This window comes from Pongo abelii, chromosome 17 (assembly GCF_028885655.2).
Source record: "Pongo abelii isolate AG06213 chromosome 17, NHGRI_mPonAbe1-v2.0_pri, whole genome shotgun sequence".
Lineage (NCBI taxonomy): Eukaryota > Metazoa > Chordata > Mammalia > Primates > Hominidae > Pongo > Pongo abelii.
In genome coordinates, this window is record NC_072002.2 from 48,174,109 (window position 1) to 48,196,453 (window position 22,345).

General features: G+C 34.6%; 1 protein-coding gene across 13 annotated transcripts in view; it reads right to left on the minus strand.

Moving 5' to 3' along the window:
* The window catches only part of NOL4 (nucleolar protein 4), a 376,996-nt gene that overhangs the window by 13,020 nt on the left and 341,631 nt on the right, over positions 1–22,345 (minus strand). For all 13 annotated transcript variants that reach the window (XM_054537789.2, XM_054537788.2, XM_024236126.3 and 10 more), the window contains one exon: positions 14,042–14,222. In XM_054537789.2, coding sequence (XP_054393764.1) covers positions 14,042–14,222 — 181 coding nt within the window. The remainder of the gene's footprint in view (positions 1–14,041; positions 14,223–22,345) is intronic.

Genomic DNA, 22,345 nt, shown 5'->3' on the forward strand with positions numbered 1-22,345 from the left:
CCTGTTTCAACAAGCTGACAAATAAACAAGGAAAACAGTATTATTTATAGTTTACTTGTAAATACCATTGGGGTTAATTGTTTGCCTAAATTCACATAGCTTGGAAGTTTCTACATTAAGATTTGAACCTGGGTTTTCCCCTTGGTAATCTTACTATCTTATAGCTGTGTGTTGCATAATTTTTGTCTGTATATTAAATGAGATTTCATCATTTGGAGATTAAACTTGTGTTCAAGTTCAAACTCATTAGTAAATTTTTACTATTTTCTTGAGTTATCAGTGCTCTAACAAAGCTGGAATATTTACATATTTAAAGAGTCTTCAAATATTTCTGGAAATAGATTGAATAAACACAAATGTACAGATAAATTTTACAACTGACAGTAAAAAATTGTGGCCTATTGATTTTCTGTTCCCTTAAAAGTGAAATAAAATAAATTTGTAAAAGAATAAAACTGTCTAGTATTTCCTCAGGGCATTTTGGAGGTTTTCGTCTTATCACGCCCCTTGCTTACCACAATTCATACTAATCCCTGGAAATCTCTGGAAAGTTAAGACTCTAATGTGTGTGTATGTACACACACACACACACACACACACACACACACACATACAATTCCATATATATGTAGAATTGGCTCTTGCAATTATATAGATTGAAAAGTCCCAAGATCTGTAGTCAGCAAGCTAGAGATCCAGGAGGGCCAGTTGTGTAGTTCCAGTCTGAGTGTGAAGACCTGAGATTCAAGAGAGCTGACTCTTAGTCCAAGATCCAGGAGGCTCAAGGCCCAAGAAGAACTAATATTTCAGCTTGACTCCAAAAGTAAAAAAAGACCAATGTCTTGGCTCAAGCAGTCATGCAGGAGAATTCCCTCTTACTAAATCTTTTTTGTCCTTCTCAAGTCTTCAATTGATGGGATGACGTCCACCTACATTAGTGAGGGCAATATGCTTTACTCAGTCTACTGATTCTTTATCTTTTTTTTTTTTTTTTTTGAGAGAGTCTTGCTCTGTTGCCCATTCTCAGGTGGAGTGACATGATCATGACTCACTGCAGCCTTGACCTCCAGAGCGCGAGTGATCCTCCCACCTCAGCCTCCAGAGTATCTGGGGCTACAGGCCATGCTACTACACCTGGGCACCTGGGTAATTTTTTTTTTCAGAGATGGGGATTTGCTATGTTGCCCAGGCTGGTTTTGAACATCTGGGCTCAAGCAAACCACCCGCTTCAGCTAGGATTATAGGTGTGAGCCACTGAGCCCACCTGATTCAAATGTTAATCTCATACAGGAACACCTCACAGACATATATAGAAAAATCGTTGGTCATATGTGGGCATCTTATAGCCCAGTCAAGTTGACACATACAATTAGCCATCACATTTATATACTCTATTCAGGAGAATTCCCTTATAATATCTCAAAGGGAAGGTATTCTAAATCACATTCAATATTTTGAGATAATTACTAAGACATGTTCACTATAACATAGATGCCTGTTAACAACAATACAAGATTTAATAGGAGTTGCTTTTTGTTCTGTATGATTAATGGTCATATGAAATATTTTAAATTCCTGTATTTCACACACACACACACACACACACACACACACACATACACACGTTTATCCCAGAGTGATTAAATTTGGTAGTTTATTCCACTCCTTTAAAAACTTAGGACAATGAAAATCTATAACAGAAACACTGATGCCTCATGAGGTAAGACACATGAATTAGTGAAGAATTAGCTCCTCTGGAATTGAGATTACTAGTAATTAACAATGAAATTGACAGCTGATAAGGATACTATAATACATTAGTATTGTAAAAATCCAATACAACCCTCAGTTTAGTCATTATTATATTGGAAAATATTATTAAAAATTTCTTAAGGTGCTGTGAAATAATTTGTCTCACTGTTTTAAAGTACAATATTAAAAAAATGGTCCTCTTTTTGGCAATTTGCTGCTTCCTATCACTATCAATAACCTAACAAATATGTAGGTACCTATGATATGTCATCTGTATTCACATATTTTAAGTCCCTCAAATTTTACTGTAAGTAGATAATAATTATAAAATAATATTACAGCACATAAGATATTTATATAGAATACTATAAATATAAGTTCATATTTATAAGCTATATATTTATAGAACAAAGTACACATAAGATGGTTTAAGTTTGATCCATTTATTTTTAAACTTCTCAGAGACTGTTCTGTTTTACTTTTTGTCAAATGAGAATCAGCAAATTTTAATCAACTTACATATTAAGAAGATGTGTAAGTGTTTTATAGACAAGGTAATTTTAATATTTGTTGCTTTGGGAGTGGGGATGAAATTGGGGTGGGTAGATCCTGCCACCTCTAGAGTATCCTTTTTGCTCTTAGAGTATAACAATTTAAGGTAAGGAAGAGAAAAACAGGCTCCAAGTTTGTAAACGAATAAATGATGGAAGTCTAGCAAATAGTAGACTACAATTAAGTTGAATCACTAAACTAAACCAAAGGTCAGCAAGCATGGATATTCTGCATATTTAAAAAATCACATTTAATCTACAATCATCCAAAACTACAAACATATTTTTTATGTTATAAAACTGTAACTCATATGAAATATAGAATATTTACACTGAAATATCTACTTCTTTTATACTATTAGCCAATAAACCATGAAGGCAAAATTACAATTTTAAGGAACAGAAAATTTTAAGAATCTGTGTTTAGATGTAAAACACATGTGTCAGACTTCTCTTAGTGATTTCTTATCAAATATTTACATTGCTTCATCAAACATCCAGAGGTTTAAAAATAAAGCACAATCATTTTCGTGAACCTAGACAGCATATTTTCTTGTATATGAGGAAAGACAGGGTGGATGGATTTCCATTAATGTTAATGCCTGTCCTCATTTCTCACCTTTGTTATTAAGTTGCTTAGAAAGCAAATTAGTATTTTATTCAAATTTATTTTTTAATTGGCACAAATTGTATGTATTTATCATGAACAACATGAGGTTTTGAAGTACACATACATCATGGAATGGTTAAATCTAGCTAATTAACAAAAGCATTACCTCACCTAGTTATTTTGTAGTGAGAACATTTTACTTCTACTCACTTAGCAGTTTTCAAGAAGGGCATTATATTAAGTGAAATAAACCAGGAACAGAAAGACAGATGCTGCATGATCTCACTCATATGCGGAATCCAAAGAATTTGTTCACATAGTAGAGAGTGGAATGGTGGTTGCCAGAGGCTGGGGTGAATAGGGAGTAGGGAATATTGTGGAGACGTTGGCAAAAGAGTGCAAGTTTACAGTTAGATTAGAGGAGTAAGTTCAAGAAATCTACTGTACAGCATAGTTAATGCTGATATATTATATTCCTGAAAAAAAATTAATATTTTACAAGGAACAGAAGAAATCATGGGAGCAGACCATAGATGGACAGAGTGGTGTATGAAGAATGGCTTTTAAAGGATGTAAACATGGAGAGCTGAGTATATTACAAATGTACAAAAGATATGTCTGATTTGAAAAAACACAATGAAAATAAACATAATATGACCTCCTTCACAATTATGGAAAAACTGTGCTCATAAATATGCTTTCAGGAATAAAATGTAAAAAAAAATTCTTATAATATTGTCCCAAAGAACACAAAAGACATAATAACCTATATCATCCGAAATAGGCACCAACAAACAAAATCCTAAATTCAGAAGACTGTACAAGCTACTTTTAGATCCATTCAGAACACACAAGAGGATTATATTTCCTAATGGGTTTAAATTATAAGGAATAATTTGTTTCCCTCTGTGGCCATTTAGATATTGGCCAGAATGTTCGTCAATCACACACTTAATTTTGTAATCACTTTTAATTCTGAATTTTAGTGAGTGGACCAAGTAACAACTCAGGAGGCAAAACTTGCACTGTGTGGACTCATTCAAATGTATCTACTTCTACTAGTTCCAGCAATTGTTCGTGGATGAAAAAAGGGTTTACAGAAAAAACATTTTAAGTGAGTTAAGAGCCAAATGACATTTAAAAATTAACTTGTGCCTTGAAATCACAAAAGAAGATGTTAGCATAATAATTGTCATCATGCTCAAAGGTTGAAAAGTTTATGAAGAGGGGAAAACAAAGGCACATTTAGCATGAATACACTCTTGGAATGATTCAAGCAGACAGACCCAAGCTCTTTAGTGGAGGTAGGCAAATGCAAACAAGCTTGGTTCCTATTTCTGGAAATTCCATCAGCACCCGAGCCCAGGAAAGGGTAATGTGGACAATGACTAGCTCAATGTCCATATAAAGAGTGAGATTTCTGACTTCCTGAAAAAGCAGAACATCTGAGCTCCCCAGAACAACCCCTTCCTAAGTGGCAGAGGGCTGGTGAGACCAGTGATATTTAACTGGTTTGTTCAGATAGTTCCCCAGAGGATGTGTCAAAGTTCAAAGGAGGCTGTTTAAAGAAAACAACCCAAGCCAACCATAATGAGCCCATGTCACCTGGAAAGACCCTAAACAGTTTACTAGCAGACTCAAAAAGGAAGGTCCCAGGACACTTTTCATTCCTTCCCTTCAGTGAGTAGGCACAACACAAAATTCCCAAGAGGCTCTTAAGAGCATGTAAAGATCCATTTTACTGTACAGTTAGAGAACAGGCTTTTAGGAAGCTGCTGTCAGAAAAGCCTGATCAATGTTGAACTATAAAACCAATTACAAGTGCTGCATAGTTCAGGGAACACACAGGGTCACTCATTCCCTTTTCAGGGCCTTTCTTGGAGGCTTTCTGCCCTGCAGTAAACCAGTGAAAGATTTGAGGGCTCAGCCAGATAAACTGAAAGATGCTTAATTATATTCACAGATAATTTTTCACATAATTTTACTTTCAATTTTTCAGCAAATGATTAACATAATTGTAAATCATTAAAATTTACAAATAAGCATCATCTCTCTGAATCTATGTATCTCAATATATATCTGTATAAATAATTCACAATATCAATTAAATTATAGGTCATTATCATACTATTTGTGGGAAATCTGGAAACAAAGAATGAGCTCAGTGTCAAAAATGTGGTCACATTTCAAATATCTTGAGTTTAAGCTTGCTTTCCTTAAACATCACAGTTTCAAATTCTGTCACAATTAAATTCTTTTAAAATTTGTTTTGTTTCTAGTTTTTAAGTAATCCTAGCCTATGCCAAAGTGGTTTTCAATGCCAACGTTATAACTCACATTGGGATTGGTTCTTCTTAGAACCTTAACATGCCGGATGTTATTTAAAAGCCAGGCAGTTTGAACTAAAAACATCACTATTTAAGAATCAGCATTAAGTTTCTATAAGGTTGTTCATTGACCCCATTTATCTCATTGAAGAGTGAATGATATATGACAAATGACTAAATACAAAGAACCTGATGGAATAAACATAGAAAAGGTATTCTGCAATGACAAAATGACCCAAAGGCCAGTGCAATAATGTGAATAAGGTGAGAAGAGTTGAGTCTGGAATCAGCACTGTCCAACTGAAACTTCTGTGCTGATGGGAATGTTTCTTTGTGTTGTTAAATCAGTAGGCTCTCACTATTTTGCCTGTTGAAAACTTGAAATGGATCCCGGTGGAGGAACTAAATTTTGAATTTTGTTTAATTTCAATAGCCACATATGGATAGCGGCTATAATGTTAGATGGCACAGGCCTACATAAAATTATATTTGAAAGAAAGAGAAAACAATCAAAATATGGATACAAATTAGTAGAGTTTAAAATAGGAAAATACTTTAAGTCAGGTCATCAAGGAAACACAGATGGGAGAGCTTCAGCAAGCTGCACACTGGCGGAAAAAATTCCTAAATATAACACATTGTTTCTTTTATAACCAAAGTTTCACTGTGTGCTGCAGAATGTGCTTTGACAACTCACTCAGGTTTCATTGGACCTCCTTGGATATATAATAACTGCATAATTCCAGTTATATTTACTTCAATTAGATCACACAGTCACTTTTCTTCACATAATTGTTACCACCACGCAGATCTTCCAATTGTGTAAAGGTCATACAAATTCACCGTGGGGGATTGCTTAGCTTCCGTGAATTACTTTTAGGCTATACTCTATAAAATTATTATCTACAAAGTTTTACATGATAGACTTTATGTGTTTTTCACACAACAAAAACATCCAGCTGGTCTCCTGGAGCAGGATGACAATGGTTCCCTCCCCACACATCTGCACTACATCTTCGCATATGGTTAGTGAGCCAGAACAAGCTATTAAGAGTGTAAGCTAAAGAAGAAAAGCACACTCTCCTATGACCCTGGTTAATTATGGTAAACATGTCTTTCCTGAACTACGGGTTTAAGCTTAATAGATTTCAAAGCAGAATGTATGTATTTCAAGATATTTCTCTAAAATGTTGGATATGAAACATTTCCCTTCTTTCAATGTTGTGCTTTTCAGGATATTAAGAGAAAAAGAGAACAAACTTTAAGAAGACATCCTTAACTTCAAGTGATTATCTCCATGGTCAACTGGATTTAGTCAAGATCCCGTAAGAGGCATAATATTTTATTGAAGCAATTTCTTTCACTCAGTCATTCATCTATCCATTTAATATTTATTGAACACTCATATAAGGTAGTTACCTACTAACACTTGATGGTAAGACAGTTTTAAAAATGTCACCTTGCCTGCCCTTGTGCATAGTTTATAGTCTAGAAAGGAACACATAACAGACAGGTAAAATAATAAGAAATATGCTTAGAATATCATGGGAACATATTGGAAGAAAATTTAGCCAGAAAATTAGTGAGGTAAACAGAAAACGTATCATAGGGAACATAATAGCTGATATGAGTCAGGTGCAAGGGAGGGTATCTCTGCATGAGATAACCCCAGAGACAGGTAATAATATGCATGGGGATGAAGAATTCATTTTGTTAAATCAAATATTAGATTTCTCTGGATGTCTAGATCATGGTAGAGAACTGGATACAAAATCTGAAACTTACGGGAAAGATTGGGGTTTTTATGCACATTTGGGAGTATTTTCTAGTTGAAATTGTAAGAGCTATGAGTTCTATCTTGGTCATTATGCAGAACACAAGGATTAAGGGGAAAAGTGTGGGATGTTGAGAGAACCCAAGCATGAAGGGGCATGAGTACAAAAGAAATTCTAGAAAGGCAGCAAGAGAAAAATTATCTGAGAAGCACAAGGTACCATGAAATTGTATTTCAAGAATTTATGTATTTCAAGATATTTCTCTAAAATGTTTGACATGAAACATTCCCCTTCTTCCAATATTGTGCTCCTTAGGGTATTAAGAGAAAAAGAGAACATACTTTAAGAAGACATCCTTAACTCCAACTGATTATTCCCATACTCATTTGGATATAGTCAAGATCCCCTAAGAAGGATAATAAGCATAGTTGCCAACAGGGTGGACATTTCAACATTCTAATCATCAATAGATTCAAATATGCTTAAGAAATCTAGTCAAGTAAAGAGCAAAAATCCATCTTTTGTTTGGCAATAAGTGGAGTCACTGTAAACTTAGCCAGACCAGTTTCAGCAAAATAGTGGGGTGAAGCTTGTTATCGTGGAATGAAAAGTAAAAGGGAGGTAAGAAGTGAGGCAGTGAATGAATAAAAATGCTCCTTTGAACATTTCAGATGAAAAATATGTTTCAGAATGCTGGTTTCTGGCACTATCAACAGACACAGCCAGTCACACCACTGTAAACCAGTTCTAGTGTGATGGTGAATCTTATGGCCAAGTTTCCTTAGGCTCATAACTAAAGGACCTGAGCAGAGGAATCATTAAAGCCAAAATCCTAAATATTAATGAAGATCAAGGAAGCTAATGAACGTTAAGAGTTGGGAAAACTAGAAATTGCCATACAAATGTTAGTGATTATGGTCATTATTACTACAATTTGGTCTTGATAGATTTTGGTCTGTATATCAGCCCAGTTTATAATAGAGTTGAAAAACAAATTGAAAAGTCTCCCCCCATGGAGTTTGTAGAGCGGAAACATCAGTAGTTAACTTATGCATTATGCATATAATTTAGACTCAAGAGATCCAATGAATAACTGCAGTGAACTACAATTGCCCTCTTTAGACAGCTCAATGTGAACTTCCTGATAGAAAGAAAACAGTCCAAAGTCCTATGTAAATGGTGTGATAATAACAGGAGGATTGGCTGCTTGCTTGCTCCTCATTTCAGTTGGATAATTTGAATAAATTCTTTATACAGATTGTAACTGCTGTCATTTTGATAATTCTCCAACTTGAAAATTTGGATTGTTGGGTGCAGCCCCTTGCCAGCTCCAAACAAATGGAGGTTGGCTAATGATGGATTTGAAGGGCACCCTGGCATCATTGGTAGACAGAATATTTCCTTGCTATGAAGTCTTCAATCAGGCAAGATTTTCTATTGCTATTAAACAGGAGCTTATAAAACTCTAAAACTACTGTAGACCCATAAACTGATGAATGAACTGGAGCCTTCCTCTTTCACCCATAGAATCCCCAAGTTCAGTTTAATCATTCTCCTTGCCTCCAATTGCTTTGATTTATCTAAGATTAATCCTTCCCTCCTGCCATCCAAGGTACATACTTATCTCTGTAGCCTTTTTTCTTTTGACATCATTCTATTTTTTCTAAATATTCACTTATTAAGCAAATATTATTGAGCACTTGCTATATGTCTGACCTTACTTAGAGGGATATAACAGTGAACAAGATGAAGTTTCTGCTTTCAAGAAATGCATATCTATAATGGGAAATTTTCTTGAAAATATATCTCTCAATTCTATGAGATAGGTGTTAGAATAAATACACATGCAGGGGAGTGATCAATCTTCCAAAGAGTGGAACGATGATGAGGTAGAATAAGGAAGTATTTAATCAGAGTCCTAAAGGATTCTGACATATAGACAAGAAGAGGAAGAATATATCTCTTTTTGTTTACTTGATGTCATTGATTCTGCCTTATCCAACTTCGCTTCTCTTAAAGTTACAAAGATTTGAACATGAGAACTCCAAAATATTTAAATCAAATTCAAATGCTGCTAAGGTATCCTCTTTTATTCTTCTGCCTATAGATTTGTCTTGAACATGATCTAATCTGCATGGATAGTATTATTTTAATGACATTTGTTTTAAAGGTTCTGGAAACATCATTTTCCCTTCAATCTTTGCACTCCTAATTCTACTGCCAACCTGCATCATACTTCACAATTTCTCCAGAGAGTGGCTTGAATTCTGATTGTTTTCATCTATTTTATAAATTAAATCATATGTAAGGTTAGTTCTACTTGATCTCTTAGAAGTTACTACTCCCTTCCACATATATCAGATCTCTACAAATCCTAAAATCAAGAATTCTCAAACTGAGATTAACTGGAGTTGTCATCCATCAGCTATGAGGTTGGCATCTAATATAATGCTAATCTTCTGTTATGTCCTTTTTAGCTCTCAAGATTTATGCATATGTATGTAGTTTCTTTCTCCACAGCTCCAAAACTGTTACAGGGAATGACTATTTTGATGTCTTAAAGATGAAGAAATGATAGATATGATAATGCCATTTTAAAAAGTCAGAACATTTGGAATTCCCAGAATTTATGAAGAAAGTACCCAAATAAAGGACATTGTAGGCCCAGTCAATCAAGCTGCCTTTCTGTGATTAAAACAAGCAAAAACTAAATAAACAAAAGTAAAAGAGCAGGAGACAATATCGTTACAGGTAGTATACATTTTTTGGGTGAAGAAAACAAAACTGGAATTTAGAGCTGATATATAACAAGGGAAACATCACTTCCCTTGCTACCACTACATTGCTAGAATCCTTTCTCAAATGTACACTAGACAAATTCTCTTTGGTTTGAGACTAAAGCTTTTGTTTGCCAAGATTAGTGTTTTGATCTTTGTTGTTGTTATTGCTGTTTTTTATTTAAATTCAGCTACACTCAGCTCAAAGTCATTGCTCAAAGAAATTCACATCATTTTAAATTCTCTGCATGCCATACTGATTAATCTGTTACTTTTGTTTCATTTGAAGTGTACACAGACAGCCTGAAGTGTTTGATGTTATTGGTTGCTGTGTCCTTCAGATATCATCATCTCATCATATAAGAACCAAAGCAGGAAGATTGCATGAGCCCAGGAGCTCAAGACCAGCTTGGGCAACATAGTGATATCCTGTCTCAAAAAATAATTTAAAAAATCAAATTTAAAATTAACCAGGTGTGGCAGTGAGCATTTGTAGTCCCAGCTACTCAGGCAACTGAGTGGGAGCATTGCAGTTGCACCCCAGCCTAGGTAACACAGGGAGACCTTGCCTTAAAAAAAAAAAAAAAAAGAGCCAACGCATGAATTAACTAAACAACTCCAAAATCATTATACATGACCTTGAGCAAGTCACATAAATTTCCAGCCCTGTTTCTTTCTTTGTGGTCTTTACACAATGAAGTGGTTGCTATCAAATGATTTCTCATGTCCCTTTAGCCTCTGTCATTTTATGATAGGAAAGTTTTTGGGGAGAAACATACAGAAAAAATAGACCTCAACATAGTACCACAGCATCTATATTCAAACTGTGCATTTATAAAACATGCTTTCTAAACACTTACATGGCTGCATACCTGGGATTTATACCAAATTTCCTATGTGGCTTTTGGGCATCACTGAAAAATATAATTGAGGAATAGATACCAATGTTGTGTGATTGTGTGTGTGTGTGTGTGTGTGTGTATGTGTGTGTGTGTGTGTGTGTGTGCTATCATACATGCTTCAGAGGATAAATTGAGGATACTATGAGAGTGTATATCTATACCTCATCTAGACTTGGAGTTCTGGATTTAAAAAAGGGTGTGCAATGAATGAGGAGAGAGTTGGGGAGAAGCAGGTGAAAGAAAACTTCAGGTGAGTAGACCTTGAAGCTGGAAGAGCTGGCTCACATCCTTTCCCTAAGAACAATGAAAGCCCATAGAAGGTTTTAGATGGTGAAGTGATGTGATCAGATTTGCCTTTTCTTAAAAATTATTTTGGTTCCTCTATGGAGAATTGGTTGAAAGTCAGGAAGGACTTTGGGAGCCCTGTTCATTAACAATGCATAACAAAACTTTCTTTTGGATTTGCTATCAATTTTTACCCAGGATTGGTAGCTGCCCCAGAATGCTCTCTTTTCTTCTCAGAATACTCTTTCAAAGTGTTCTCACTTGTGTATTATCCTTTTCCTTATTTGTATACGTTATCTTTCTTACCACTGGTAGCTCTCTGCCTTTAATGAAAAAGCAATGCTTTCCTCTGGCTTCCTAAGTAAATTAAAAGGGCAAAGTGGGTCACGAAATGTTTGTAGTCCCACAGTACCACGTGCTTAGAAAAGTTCCATGCTTAGGTTAATTCTCTACTGTTAATGCCTTAAATTCTTAAGTTTTAAACAAGAGGCTTGATGTTTTCATTTTGCATTGAGCCCCCAAAATTATCTAGCTATATATGAAACATACTTCCAGCATTGTAAACTAAGTGATTTCATAGAGTATAAACTCAGACTAATAATGTAATTTCTCCCAAAATATAAGCTCACCCAGCCTAATTCAAAATTTTAAATTCAAGTTGGCTGTGGTTTCCAAGCATTTCCAGGAAAAGGAGATATATTTTGTGTTTTTTAAAAAACAAAAAAATACATCGTAAGTTCCTACTGGTACTACCAATTCAAATACAAGATTACGGAGTTTTTGCTCAAATGTACTGATTTTACATCTGTGTCTACTTTGACCCCTGCTGAAAATGCTAGCTTTCACTGACACCCACATAACTGGCAATTTGCTTTTAACCACAATACATAGACAACAGTCCCCAAATAATAATATGATTACTGAAAATACTTTAAGGTTTAATCACTGGCTTCAAACTTACGGAGTCAAATTATGATTTTTGGAATCACTTGAACAAGTCCCTCTCTATGTGAGGCTATGCCAACAACTCGTTAAACAATTGAAGTTTATTTGCATCACTTTTCTTTTAATTTGAAGAGTTTAAAAAAACAGTTTAATAGTTACATAAATATATATTGTTCCAAAGTTAAATATATAAAACGAAGTGTAAAAACCAAACACATTAGGAGTATTCTAGCTTTTATTCCTGCCCCTTATACTGTTTTCTCCCCACTCCACATCTAAATAAACTTTTTAAAAAAAGTTATAGTTTATGCATCCAATAGTATAACTCCTTATTCCATGAATGTTGGCATTCTATAAGTACTTTTCACTACCTAGAGACCACTATATAATATTATATAAAGGTATTTCCTGGCTGGGCATGGTGGCTCACACCTGTAAACCCAGCAGTTTGGGAGACCAAGGTGGGCACATCACTTGAGATCAGGAGTTCAAGACCAGCCTGGTAAACATGGTAAAAACCTTGTCTCTGCTAAAAAATAATAATAATAAATTAGCCCAACATGGTGGCATGCACCTGTAGTCCCAGCTATTCTGGAGGCTGAGATGGGAGAATCACTTGAGCCTGGGAGGCAGAGGTAGCAGTGAGCCAAGGGCACACCACTACACTCCAGCCTGGGCAACAGAGTGAAACTCTGTCCTAAAAATAAAAAAAGATAGTTCCTATTACTATTTATACTCTTTTGTTTGGATGAGCTACAATTTAATCAGTCAGCCATGTATTGCTGGGCACTTTTATTGGCAACCTTTTTTTTTTTGCATTTATAAATGACAGTGCAATAAATAGCTTTGAGCATATCTCTTTCTGTAACTTTGTCAGTGTGTCTCTGAAATAGATTCCTAAGAGAGAGATTGCTGGGTCAAATGGTAAATGTACATTCAGTTTTTTCTATTAATATATACTGTCAAATTCCACTCTAACTTTTTGCATTGAGCAAGGCATGATAGTACCTTTTTAACCACAGTCTTGTTAAAAAAAATTCTGTTAAGCATTTGGATTTTTGCTAAACCGATGGGTAGAAATTGCATCTCTCTTATTAGGAGTAACTGAGGTTGAACAACTTTATAAATATTTAAAGAACATTTGCATTGTCTTTCTGTGAATTGTGTGTTTCTTTTCTAGCATTTTTATCATATGATTTGGGGTATAGTTTTTCTTTATTTATAGAAGACCTTTATATATTGACCTGCTAATTCTTTGTGGTAGAGTTAGCTAATATATTTTCCAGTTATCTTTTTACCTTTTTATGGCGTTTTTTTGTTATGCAAAAGGGGTCTGTGTGTGTGTGTGTGTGTGTGTGTGTGTGTGTGTGTGTGTGTATGTAATGAAACTTTTCTCCTGGATTTAAAGTATAGTTAGGAAAGTTTTTCTTACCACTCAATTATAAGAACATTATCCATGTATTTTTTTCCTCATACATGCATAGCTTTATATTATACAGTTAAATTTCTGACTCCTTTAGACTTCAACCTGGTATATAAGTTCAGAAAATTCCTAAAAATTTACCAACCAAGAGTCAGTACAGGCTTGCTCCAGTACAACACTGCTGACCAAGCATGCCGTTGACATTGACAAACTATCTTCTGGAGACCCATGCGTCCTTTCCATGTGTTGTTTCATTTTGCATGTTCTTAGTTATGACTGTGTATGTTTCATGAAGTTGGAGAAATTCCTGGCGCCTCAAATTTTCTAAATCAAAAGCCTCTTTGAATATGGAAATAATGTGCATTACAGCATTGGTGGCAGAATGGATCACTATTTAGAAGAAAAGCATTTGCTATTTCTCTAGTTGAGTTTTTTTTTTTTTTAGTATAAACAGTAATCATTCAATTATATAATAGTGCTGCCACTTTCAGAGACAGCAACAAAAAGGGGGAGACACCCATGTAGAGAGACAATCATTATGTATTAAATGGCCTTGTTTTTATTAATAGAAGATTGGCACTGACTATTCTCATCACAGTCTATCCATTTTCTTCTCTCAAGTTTAAAAAATTTACCACCACCTCCCCTTACCAAAAAAACAAAACAAAAAACACAATCTATGATAAATACTCACCACTGCTGGAAGCATCATTCAGATTTAGCAGACCCCCTCCTAGCCCTCTGTAACTATGGTAACTATAGGTCCCATTTCCATTGATGTACAGCACGTCCTGTGAGCCTGGAACAGTTGATGTTGAGTAAGTGGCCTGGGTCGCCTCCGGTTTACACTGTTTGTCAGCTGGAGCAGACTCATCCTGCAAGGACAGACAGCATTCCATTATTTATCACCTCACTGTGCTATTTCACCTTGAACAGGACTACCTTATTGTTATCTAAATATCTGCATTGAATAAGAAAAAATATATAGTGAATGTTAAGTAAGCACAGATGCACATTTTCAACATCTTTGCTAAAAACTAAAATAAGGAAATCAAAATAACAATGTGGGCAGATTGGAGATGGAACAATTGACAGTTTTCAGCTGAATATAAAATGACATGAAGAAAGTTACTCACAATAACCAAGTGGTGGAAGCAGCCTAGACATCTATTGACAGATAAATGAATAAAGAAAATATGGTACATACATACAATAGAATACTATACAGCTTCAAAATGAAAGAAACCCTGTCATACTACAGCATGGATGAACTTAAGGACATTGTGCTAAGTGATATAAGCCAATCACACACAAAAAAATATTGTGTGATGCCACTTATGAGGTATCAAAAGTAATCAAAGACAAAGAAACATAAAGTAGAATGAGGGTTTTCAGCACTTGGGGAGGAGCTATTAGGGAGTCTTCTACAGGTATAGAGTTTCCATCATGAAGGGGTGGAGGTGGGTTGGTTCTGAGCACTACTGCACAACCATGTGGATGTGGCTGACAATATTGTACTGCACACTTGGAAAATGTTGGAAGGGTAATTTTTATGTTAGAATTGCTTAAAATAACTTGCTAGGCTTTAAAAATTAAATGAAGAGATATTACAATGGAAAATAAATATTTAATAAAAGTTGGGTTCTTGAAATCTGTTTTGCATCCTTTTATCTTCCTTTCTCTCCTTCTCTGTTGTCTCTCTCTTCCTCTGTGTATATGTGTGTGTGTGTGTCTTTCTCTTTTTATTATTTTGTTTATAGCAAAATTTGAGTGCCGATTCCAAGCTGATTCCATTACATGCGTTATAACAGACTGACAAGGACGTGAATACATCCAAACCTTTCAGTTTTTTATTTGTTTGCTCATTTTTAAGCTATGCTAGTGTTCACGAAATTTTCTTCAATCCTTCTAATCATGTCAAGTTGTGAGGAAATAAAATGTTTAAATTGCAATAAACTGTATATATTTTCAATAGCAACACAGATTGAATTTCCCTTCAGCTGTGAATTTGTAAGACTTAAAATATATATACATATATGAATTCACTTTCCTTCTACATTCTTCATCTTTTTTTTTTTACTTTTTGTTAATAGGAAAGAATTATAAAGAGATTTCTAGTGAATTCTTAGGAGAGTTTTTTGTCACAATCAGAAGTATTTTGCAGCTTGTAAATGTTGAGTATGTGGTTAATGGAACAAGTAACTTTCAAATACATTTTTTTGTGGCCCCAAAGGGGTGAAAACGAGGAAATATGAAATTAGTTGGCTCTGTTGAAACAGTGGTACTGTTGTATTGAGAATACTATGACCATCTATATTGTGAAATTATTGCCATGACTATCAGCATAACACAGTTATGGCTTTGCTCTTGTTCATCAAATTGAATCAACTCTAACTGACCCATTCAGCTCTGACCATTATACTCAGCTGTACACGTGAGACACATAATCTATAGCCTTTCAAATATTTTCATTTATAGTAAGACTATAAAATAAACAGCAAAATATCTCAAAGTAAATTGAAGTAAAAATAAGAAAATAATTGAAAGGAAAACATGGGACAATATTTTAAAAACTTGAATGTTGATATAAATTTATTTTCCAACCATTACTTTTTTTAAAAAAATCATTCCTCTGAGATATATTTAATGCAAACATTAATTGACTGAAATTGGTGTATGAACTAAAATGTCTAATTGTAATTTAAACTCTCGCTATTTAAATCATAGAAATCCCAATACCCCACAAGCACAGGCAAAGAAAGCAAAAATGGACAAACAGTATCACATCAAGTAAAAACCTTCTGCACAGCAAAGGATACAATCAACAAAGTGGAGAGACAACCCACAGAATGGGAGAAAATGTCTGCAAACTACCCATCTGACCAGGTTTTAATAACCAGAATATATAAAGAGCTCAAACAACTCTAGGGAAGAAATCTAATAATCTAATTAAAAAATGAGCAAAAGAGTTGAATAGACATTTCTGAAAAGAAGACATACAGATGAAAAACAGGCATATGAAAAGGTGCTCAACATCATTGATGATCAGAGAAATATAAATCAAAACTACAGTGAGGTACCATCTCGCCCCAGTTAAAATGACTTGTATCAAAAAGACAGGCAATAATAAATGCTGGTGAGGGTATGGGGAAAAGGGAACCCTTTTACACTGTTGGTGGGAATGTAAATTAGTACAACCAATATGGGGAACAGTTTGGAGGTTCCTCAAAAATCTAAAAATTGCACTACCATCTGATCCAACAATCCCACTGTGGGTTATCTATCCAAAAGAAAGAAAATCAATATATCAAAGATGTAGCTGCATTCCTGTGTTTGTTGCAACACTGTTTACAATAGCTAAGATTTGGAAGCAACCTCTGTCCATCAAAGGATGAATGAATACAGAAAATGTGGTACATACACACAATGGAGTACTATTTGGCCATAAAAAAGAATAAGATTCAGTCATTTGCAACAACATGGATGAAACTGGAGATAATTATCTTAAGTGATAAACCAGGCCAAGTAAGACAAACATTGCATATTCTCACTTATTTGTGGAACCTAAAAATCAAAACAGTTGAACTTATGGACATAGAGAGTAGAAGGATGATTACCAGAGGCTAGGAAGGGTAGTGAGGGGATGGTGAAGTGGGAGGTGTGGATGGTTAATGGGTAAAAACAAAAATTGAAAGAATAAACGGCTGAGTGCAGTGGCTCATGTCTGTAATCCTGGCACTTTGGGAGGCTGAGCCGGGCGGATCACCTGAGGTCAGGAGTTCGAGATCATCCTGGCCAACACGGGAAAACCCTGTCTCTACTAAAAATACAAAAATTAGCTGGGCGTGGTGGTGGGCCCCTGTAATCCCAGCTACTCAGGAGGCTGAGGCAGGAGAATCACTTGAACCTAGGAGGCAGAGGTTGCAGTGAGCCAAGATCATGCCACTGCACTCCAGCCTGGGCAACAGAGTGAGACTCCATCTCAAAAAAAAAAAAGAAAAAAGAAATAATGAACTATTAACTATTATTTGATAGTGCAACAGGGTGACTATAGTCAATAATAACTTAGTTTTACATTTTAAAATAACTCAGAGAGTGTAACTGAATTGTTTGTGACTCAAAGGATAAATGCTTGAGGTGATGGATATCTCATTCTCCATGATATGCTTATTTCACATTGTATGCCCGTATCAAAACATCTCATGTACCTCATATATATATATATCTATATGTAGATATATCTATGTACATATATGTCTATATATATCTATATATATTATATCTAGATCTATATACATCTATATATATTATATCTAGATCTATATATATAAATCTAGATATATATATCTCTCTATATTATATTTAGATATATATATCTATATAGATTATATTTAGATATATATATCTAGATGTAATATATCCATAATAATCTATATAGATATAATATATCTATATCTAGATATCTAGATATATTATAGATATCTAGATATAGATATCTAGATATATATAGATATAGATATCTAGATATATAGATATCGAGATATATATAGATTTAGTATATCTATATATAGATATATATCTAGATATAATATATCTAGATATATCTAGATATATATCTAGATATATATCTAGATATAATATATCTAGATATATATCTAGATATATATCTAGATATATCTAGATATATCTAGATATATTAAATCTAGATATAATATATCTAGATATATATCTAGATATATATCTCTATATCTAGATATATCTAGATATATTAAATCTAGATATAATATATCTAGATATATATCTAGATATATATCTCTATATCTAGATATATCTAGATATATTAAATCTAGATATATATCTCTATATCTAGATATATTATATCTAGATATATGTATATCTATCTATATGTATATAGATAGATACAGATATATTTATTATATACCCACTAAAATTAGAAATAAAAAGATTTAAAAAATAAATAAATCACAGAAATCCCTGGAAAAGTAAACTGCTTTAGAATAGCATAATCCTAAATGAAAATGTCTTAAAGAAGGAACCCTGAATCACATTTTGTTGGTATTACTTCAGATTTGGTAGTCAGCAAATGGCAGATTATTATTATATTTTAATTCTGAAAGTTATTCTTTGCTGTTAGAAAGTACCAAAGAAGGTGAGTTGTTTTTTTTTTTTTTAATTATACTTTAAGTTCTAGGGTACAAGTGCACAACGTGCAGGTTTGTTCCATAGGAATACATGTGCCATGTTGCTTTGCTGCACCTATCAACTCCTCATCTACATTAGGTATTTCTCCTAATGCTATCCCTCCCCCAGCCCCCACCCCCTGACAGGTGCGGGTGTGTGATGTTCCCTGCCTTGTGTCCATGTATCTCATTGTTCAACTCCTACCTGTGAGTGAGAACATGCAGTGTTTGGTTTTCTGTCCTTGTGATAGTTTGCTTAGAATGCTGGTTTCCAGCTTCATCCATGTCCCTGCAAATGACACGAACTCATTCTTTTTAATGGCTGCATAGTATTCCATGGTGTATGTGTGCCACATTTTCTTAATCCAGTCTATCACTGATGGACATTTGGATTAGTTCCAAGTCTTTGTTATTGTGAATAGTGCTGCAATAAACATGCGTGTGCATGTGTCTCTATAGTAACATGATTTATATTCCTTTGGGTATATACCAGTAATGGGATTGCTGGGTCAAATGGTATTTCTAGTTCTAGATCCTTGAGGAGTCACCACACTGATTTCCACAATGATTGAACTAATTTACACTCCACAAAACAGTGTAAAAGTGTTCCTATTTATCCACATCCTCTCCAGCATCTGTTGTTTCCTCACTTCTTAATGATTGCCTTTCTAACTGGCGTGAGATGGTATCTCATTGTGGTTTTGATTTGCATTTCTCTGATGACGAGTGATGGATGATGAGCATTTTTTCATATGTTTGTTGGCTGCATTAATGTCTTCTTTTGAGAAGTGTCTGTTCATATCCTTCACCCACTTTTTGATGGGGTTGCTTTTTTCTTGTAAATTTGTTGGAGTTCATTGTAGATTCTGGATATTAGCCCTTTGTCAGATGGGTAGATTGCAAAGATTTTCTCCCATTCTGTAGGTTGCCTGTTCACTCTGATTATAGTTTCTTTTGCTGTGCAGAAGCTTTTTCATTTAATTAGATCCCATTTGTCAATTTTGGCTTTTGTTGCCATTGCTTTTGGTGTTTTAGACATGAAGTCCTTGCCCATGCCTATGTCCTGAGTGGTATCGCCTAGGTTTTCTTCTAGGGTTTTTACAGTGTTAGGTCTTACATTTAAGTCTTTAATTTTTCTTGAGTTAATTATTGTATACGGTGTAAGGAAGGGATCCAGTTTCAGCTTTCTACAGGTGGCTACACAGTTTTCCCAGCACCATTTATTAAATAGGGAATCCTTTCCCCATTGCTTTTTTTGTTCAGGTTTGTCAAAGATCAGATGGTTGTAGATGTGTGGTGTTATTTCTGAGGCCTCTGCTCTGTTTCCTTTGTCCATATATCTGTTTTGGTACTAATACCATGCTGTTTTGGTTACTGTAGCCTTGTAGTACAGTGTGAAGTCAGGTAGCATGATGCCTCCAGCTTTGTTCTTTTTGCTTGAGATTGTCTTTGCTAAATGCCCACAAGACAAAGTAGGAAAGATCTAAAATCGACACCCTAACATCACTATTAAAGGAACTAGAGAAGCAAGAGCAAACAAATCAAAAGCTAGCAGAAGGCAAGAAATAACTAAGATCAGAGCAGAAATGAAGGAGATAGAGACACAAAAAATCCTTCAAAAAAATCAATCAATCCAGCAGCTGGTTTTTTGAAAATATCAACAAAATTGATAGACTGCTAGCAAGACTAATAAAGAAGAAAAGAGGGAAGAATCAAATAGATGCAATAGAAAATGATAAAGGGGATATCCCCACTGATCCCACAGAAATAGAAACTCTCTTCAGAGAATACGATACACATCTCTATGCAAATAAACTTGAAAATCTAGAAGAAATGGATAAATTCCAGGACACATATAGCCTCCCAAGACTAAACCAGGAAGAATTTGAATCTCTGAATACAGCAATAACAGGTTCTGAAATTGAGGCAATAATTAATAGCCTACCAACCAAAAAAAGTCCGGGACCAGACGAATTCCAGGACCAGACGGATTCTGGTAGGAATTCTACCAGAGGTAGAAAGAGGAGCTGCTACCATTTCTTCTGAAACTATTTCAATCAATAGAAAAAGAGGGAAACCTCCCTAACTCATTTTATGAGGCTAGCATCATCCTGATACCAAAGCCTGGTAGAGACACATCAAAAAAAGATAATTTTAGGCCAATATCCCTAATGAACATCGATGTGAAAATCCTCAATAAAATACTGGCAAACCGAATCCAGCAGCACATCAAAAAGCTTATCCACCACAATCAAGGTGGCTTCATCCCTGGGATGCAAGGCTGGTTCAACATACACAAATCAATAAATGTAATACATCACGTAAACAAATCCAATGACATAAATCACATGATTATATGAATAGATGCAGAAAAGGCCTTTGACAAAATTCAACAGTCCTTCATGCTAAAAACTCTCAATAAACTAGGTATTGATGGAACGTATCTCAAAATAATAAGAGATATTTATGACAAACCCACAGCCAATATCATACTGAATGGGCAAAAACTGAAAGCATTCCCTTTGAAAACCGGCACCAGACAAGGATGCCCTTTCTCACCACTCCTATTCAACATAGTTTTGGAAGTTTTGGCTAGGGCAGTCAGGCAAGAGAAAGAAATAAATTGTATTCAATTAGGAAAAGAGGAAGTCAAATTGTCTCTGTTTGCAGATGACATGATCGTATATTTAGAAAACCCCATCGTCTCAGCCCAAAATCTCCTTAAGCTGATAAGCAACTTCAGCAAAGTCTCAGATACAAAACCAATGTGCAAAAATCACAAGCATTCCTATACACCAGTAATAGCCAAATCATGAGTGAACTCTCATTCACAATGACTACAAAGAGAATAAAATACCTAGGAATCCAACTTACAAGAGATGTGAAGGACCTCTTCAAGTAGAACTACAAACTACTGCTCAAGGAAATAAAAGAGGACACAAACAAATGGAAGAACATTCCATGCTCATGGATAGGAAGAATCAATATCGTGAAAATGGCCATACTGCCCGAGGTAATTTATAGATTCAATGTTATCCCCATCAAGCTACCAATTACTTTCTTTACAGAATTGGAAAAAACTACTTTAAAATTCATATGGAACCAAAAACAGGGTGAGTTTTATACTGTAGTTCTCTATAAAAAACGGTATTGGGCCAGCATCAAATTTACAGATGATAATGAGAACTTTTAAAATACATATTTCTATTTGATATCTAGGCAAACAATATATGTTTCCTTTTGTACTTATGATGAACTTTTATATTATAGATAGTAAGGGAGTTTAACTTACTAGATATTAAAAATGATATTTCAACAACTCTGTTGTTGCTGGAAGTGTGTGTGCTAATACACAGGTCAGAGGTAAATAATCACATTATTATAGTGCTACTGCAAACAAGAATTATCAATAAAGAAATAGTGGTAGAGAAATATAGGTATCATTAGGGTCTGGAACCAGATGGCATGTTACAATGACAGAGTGGGTGGGTGGAAAGTGGTCAAACCAAAAATTACTACACCTCACACACTATCCATCAAACTTTCATAAAGGTACAATGAAAAATCTCCCATCTCGGAGAGCTAACCTTTCTGTCTGGAGAAAGAAATTTATATAATATAATGTATATATTATATGATTACACATATATTCTTCCATACTATAATAGGCATGTAATATTCAGGTTAAGCTTATTAAATGAGTAAATCTTGCCAAAAGATTAAGAGATGAACCTGTGATGTTCACATGGATTAATTTTTCTCATGCATAAAACAATTTCTTGTAAGTAGTTGATTTC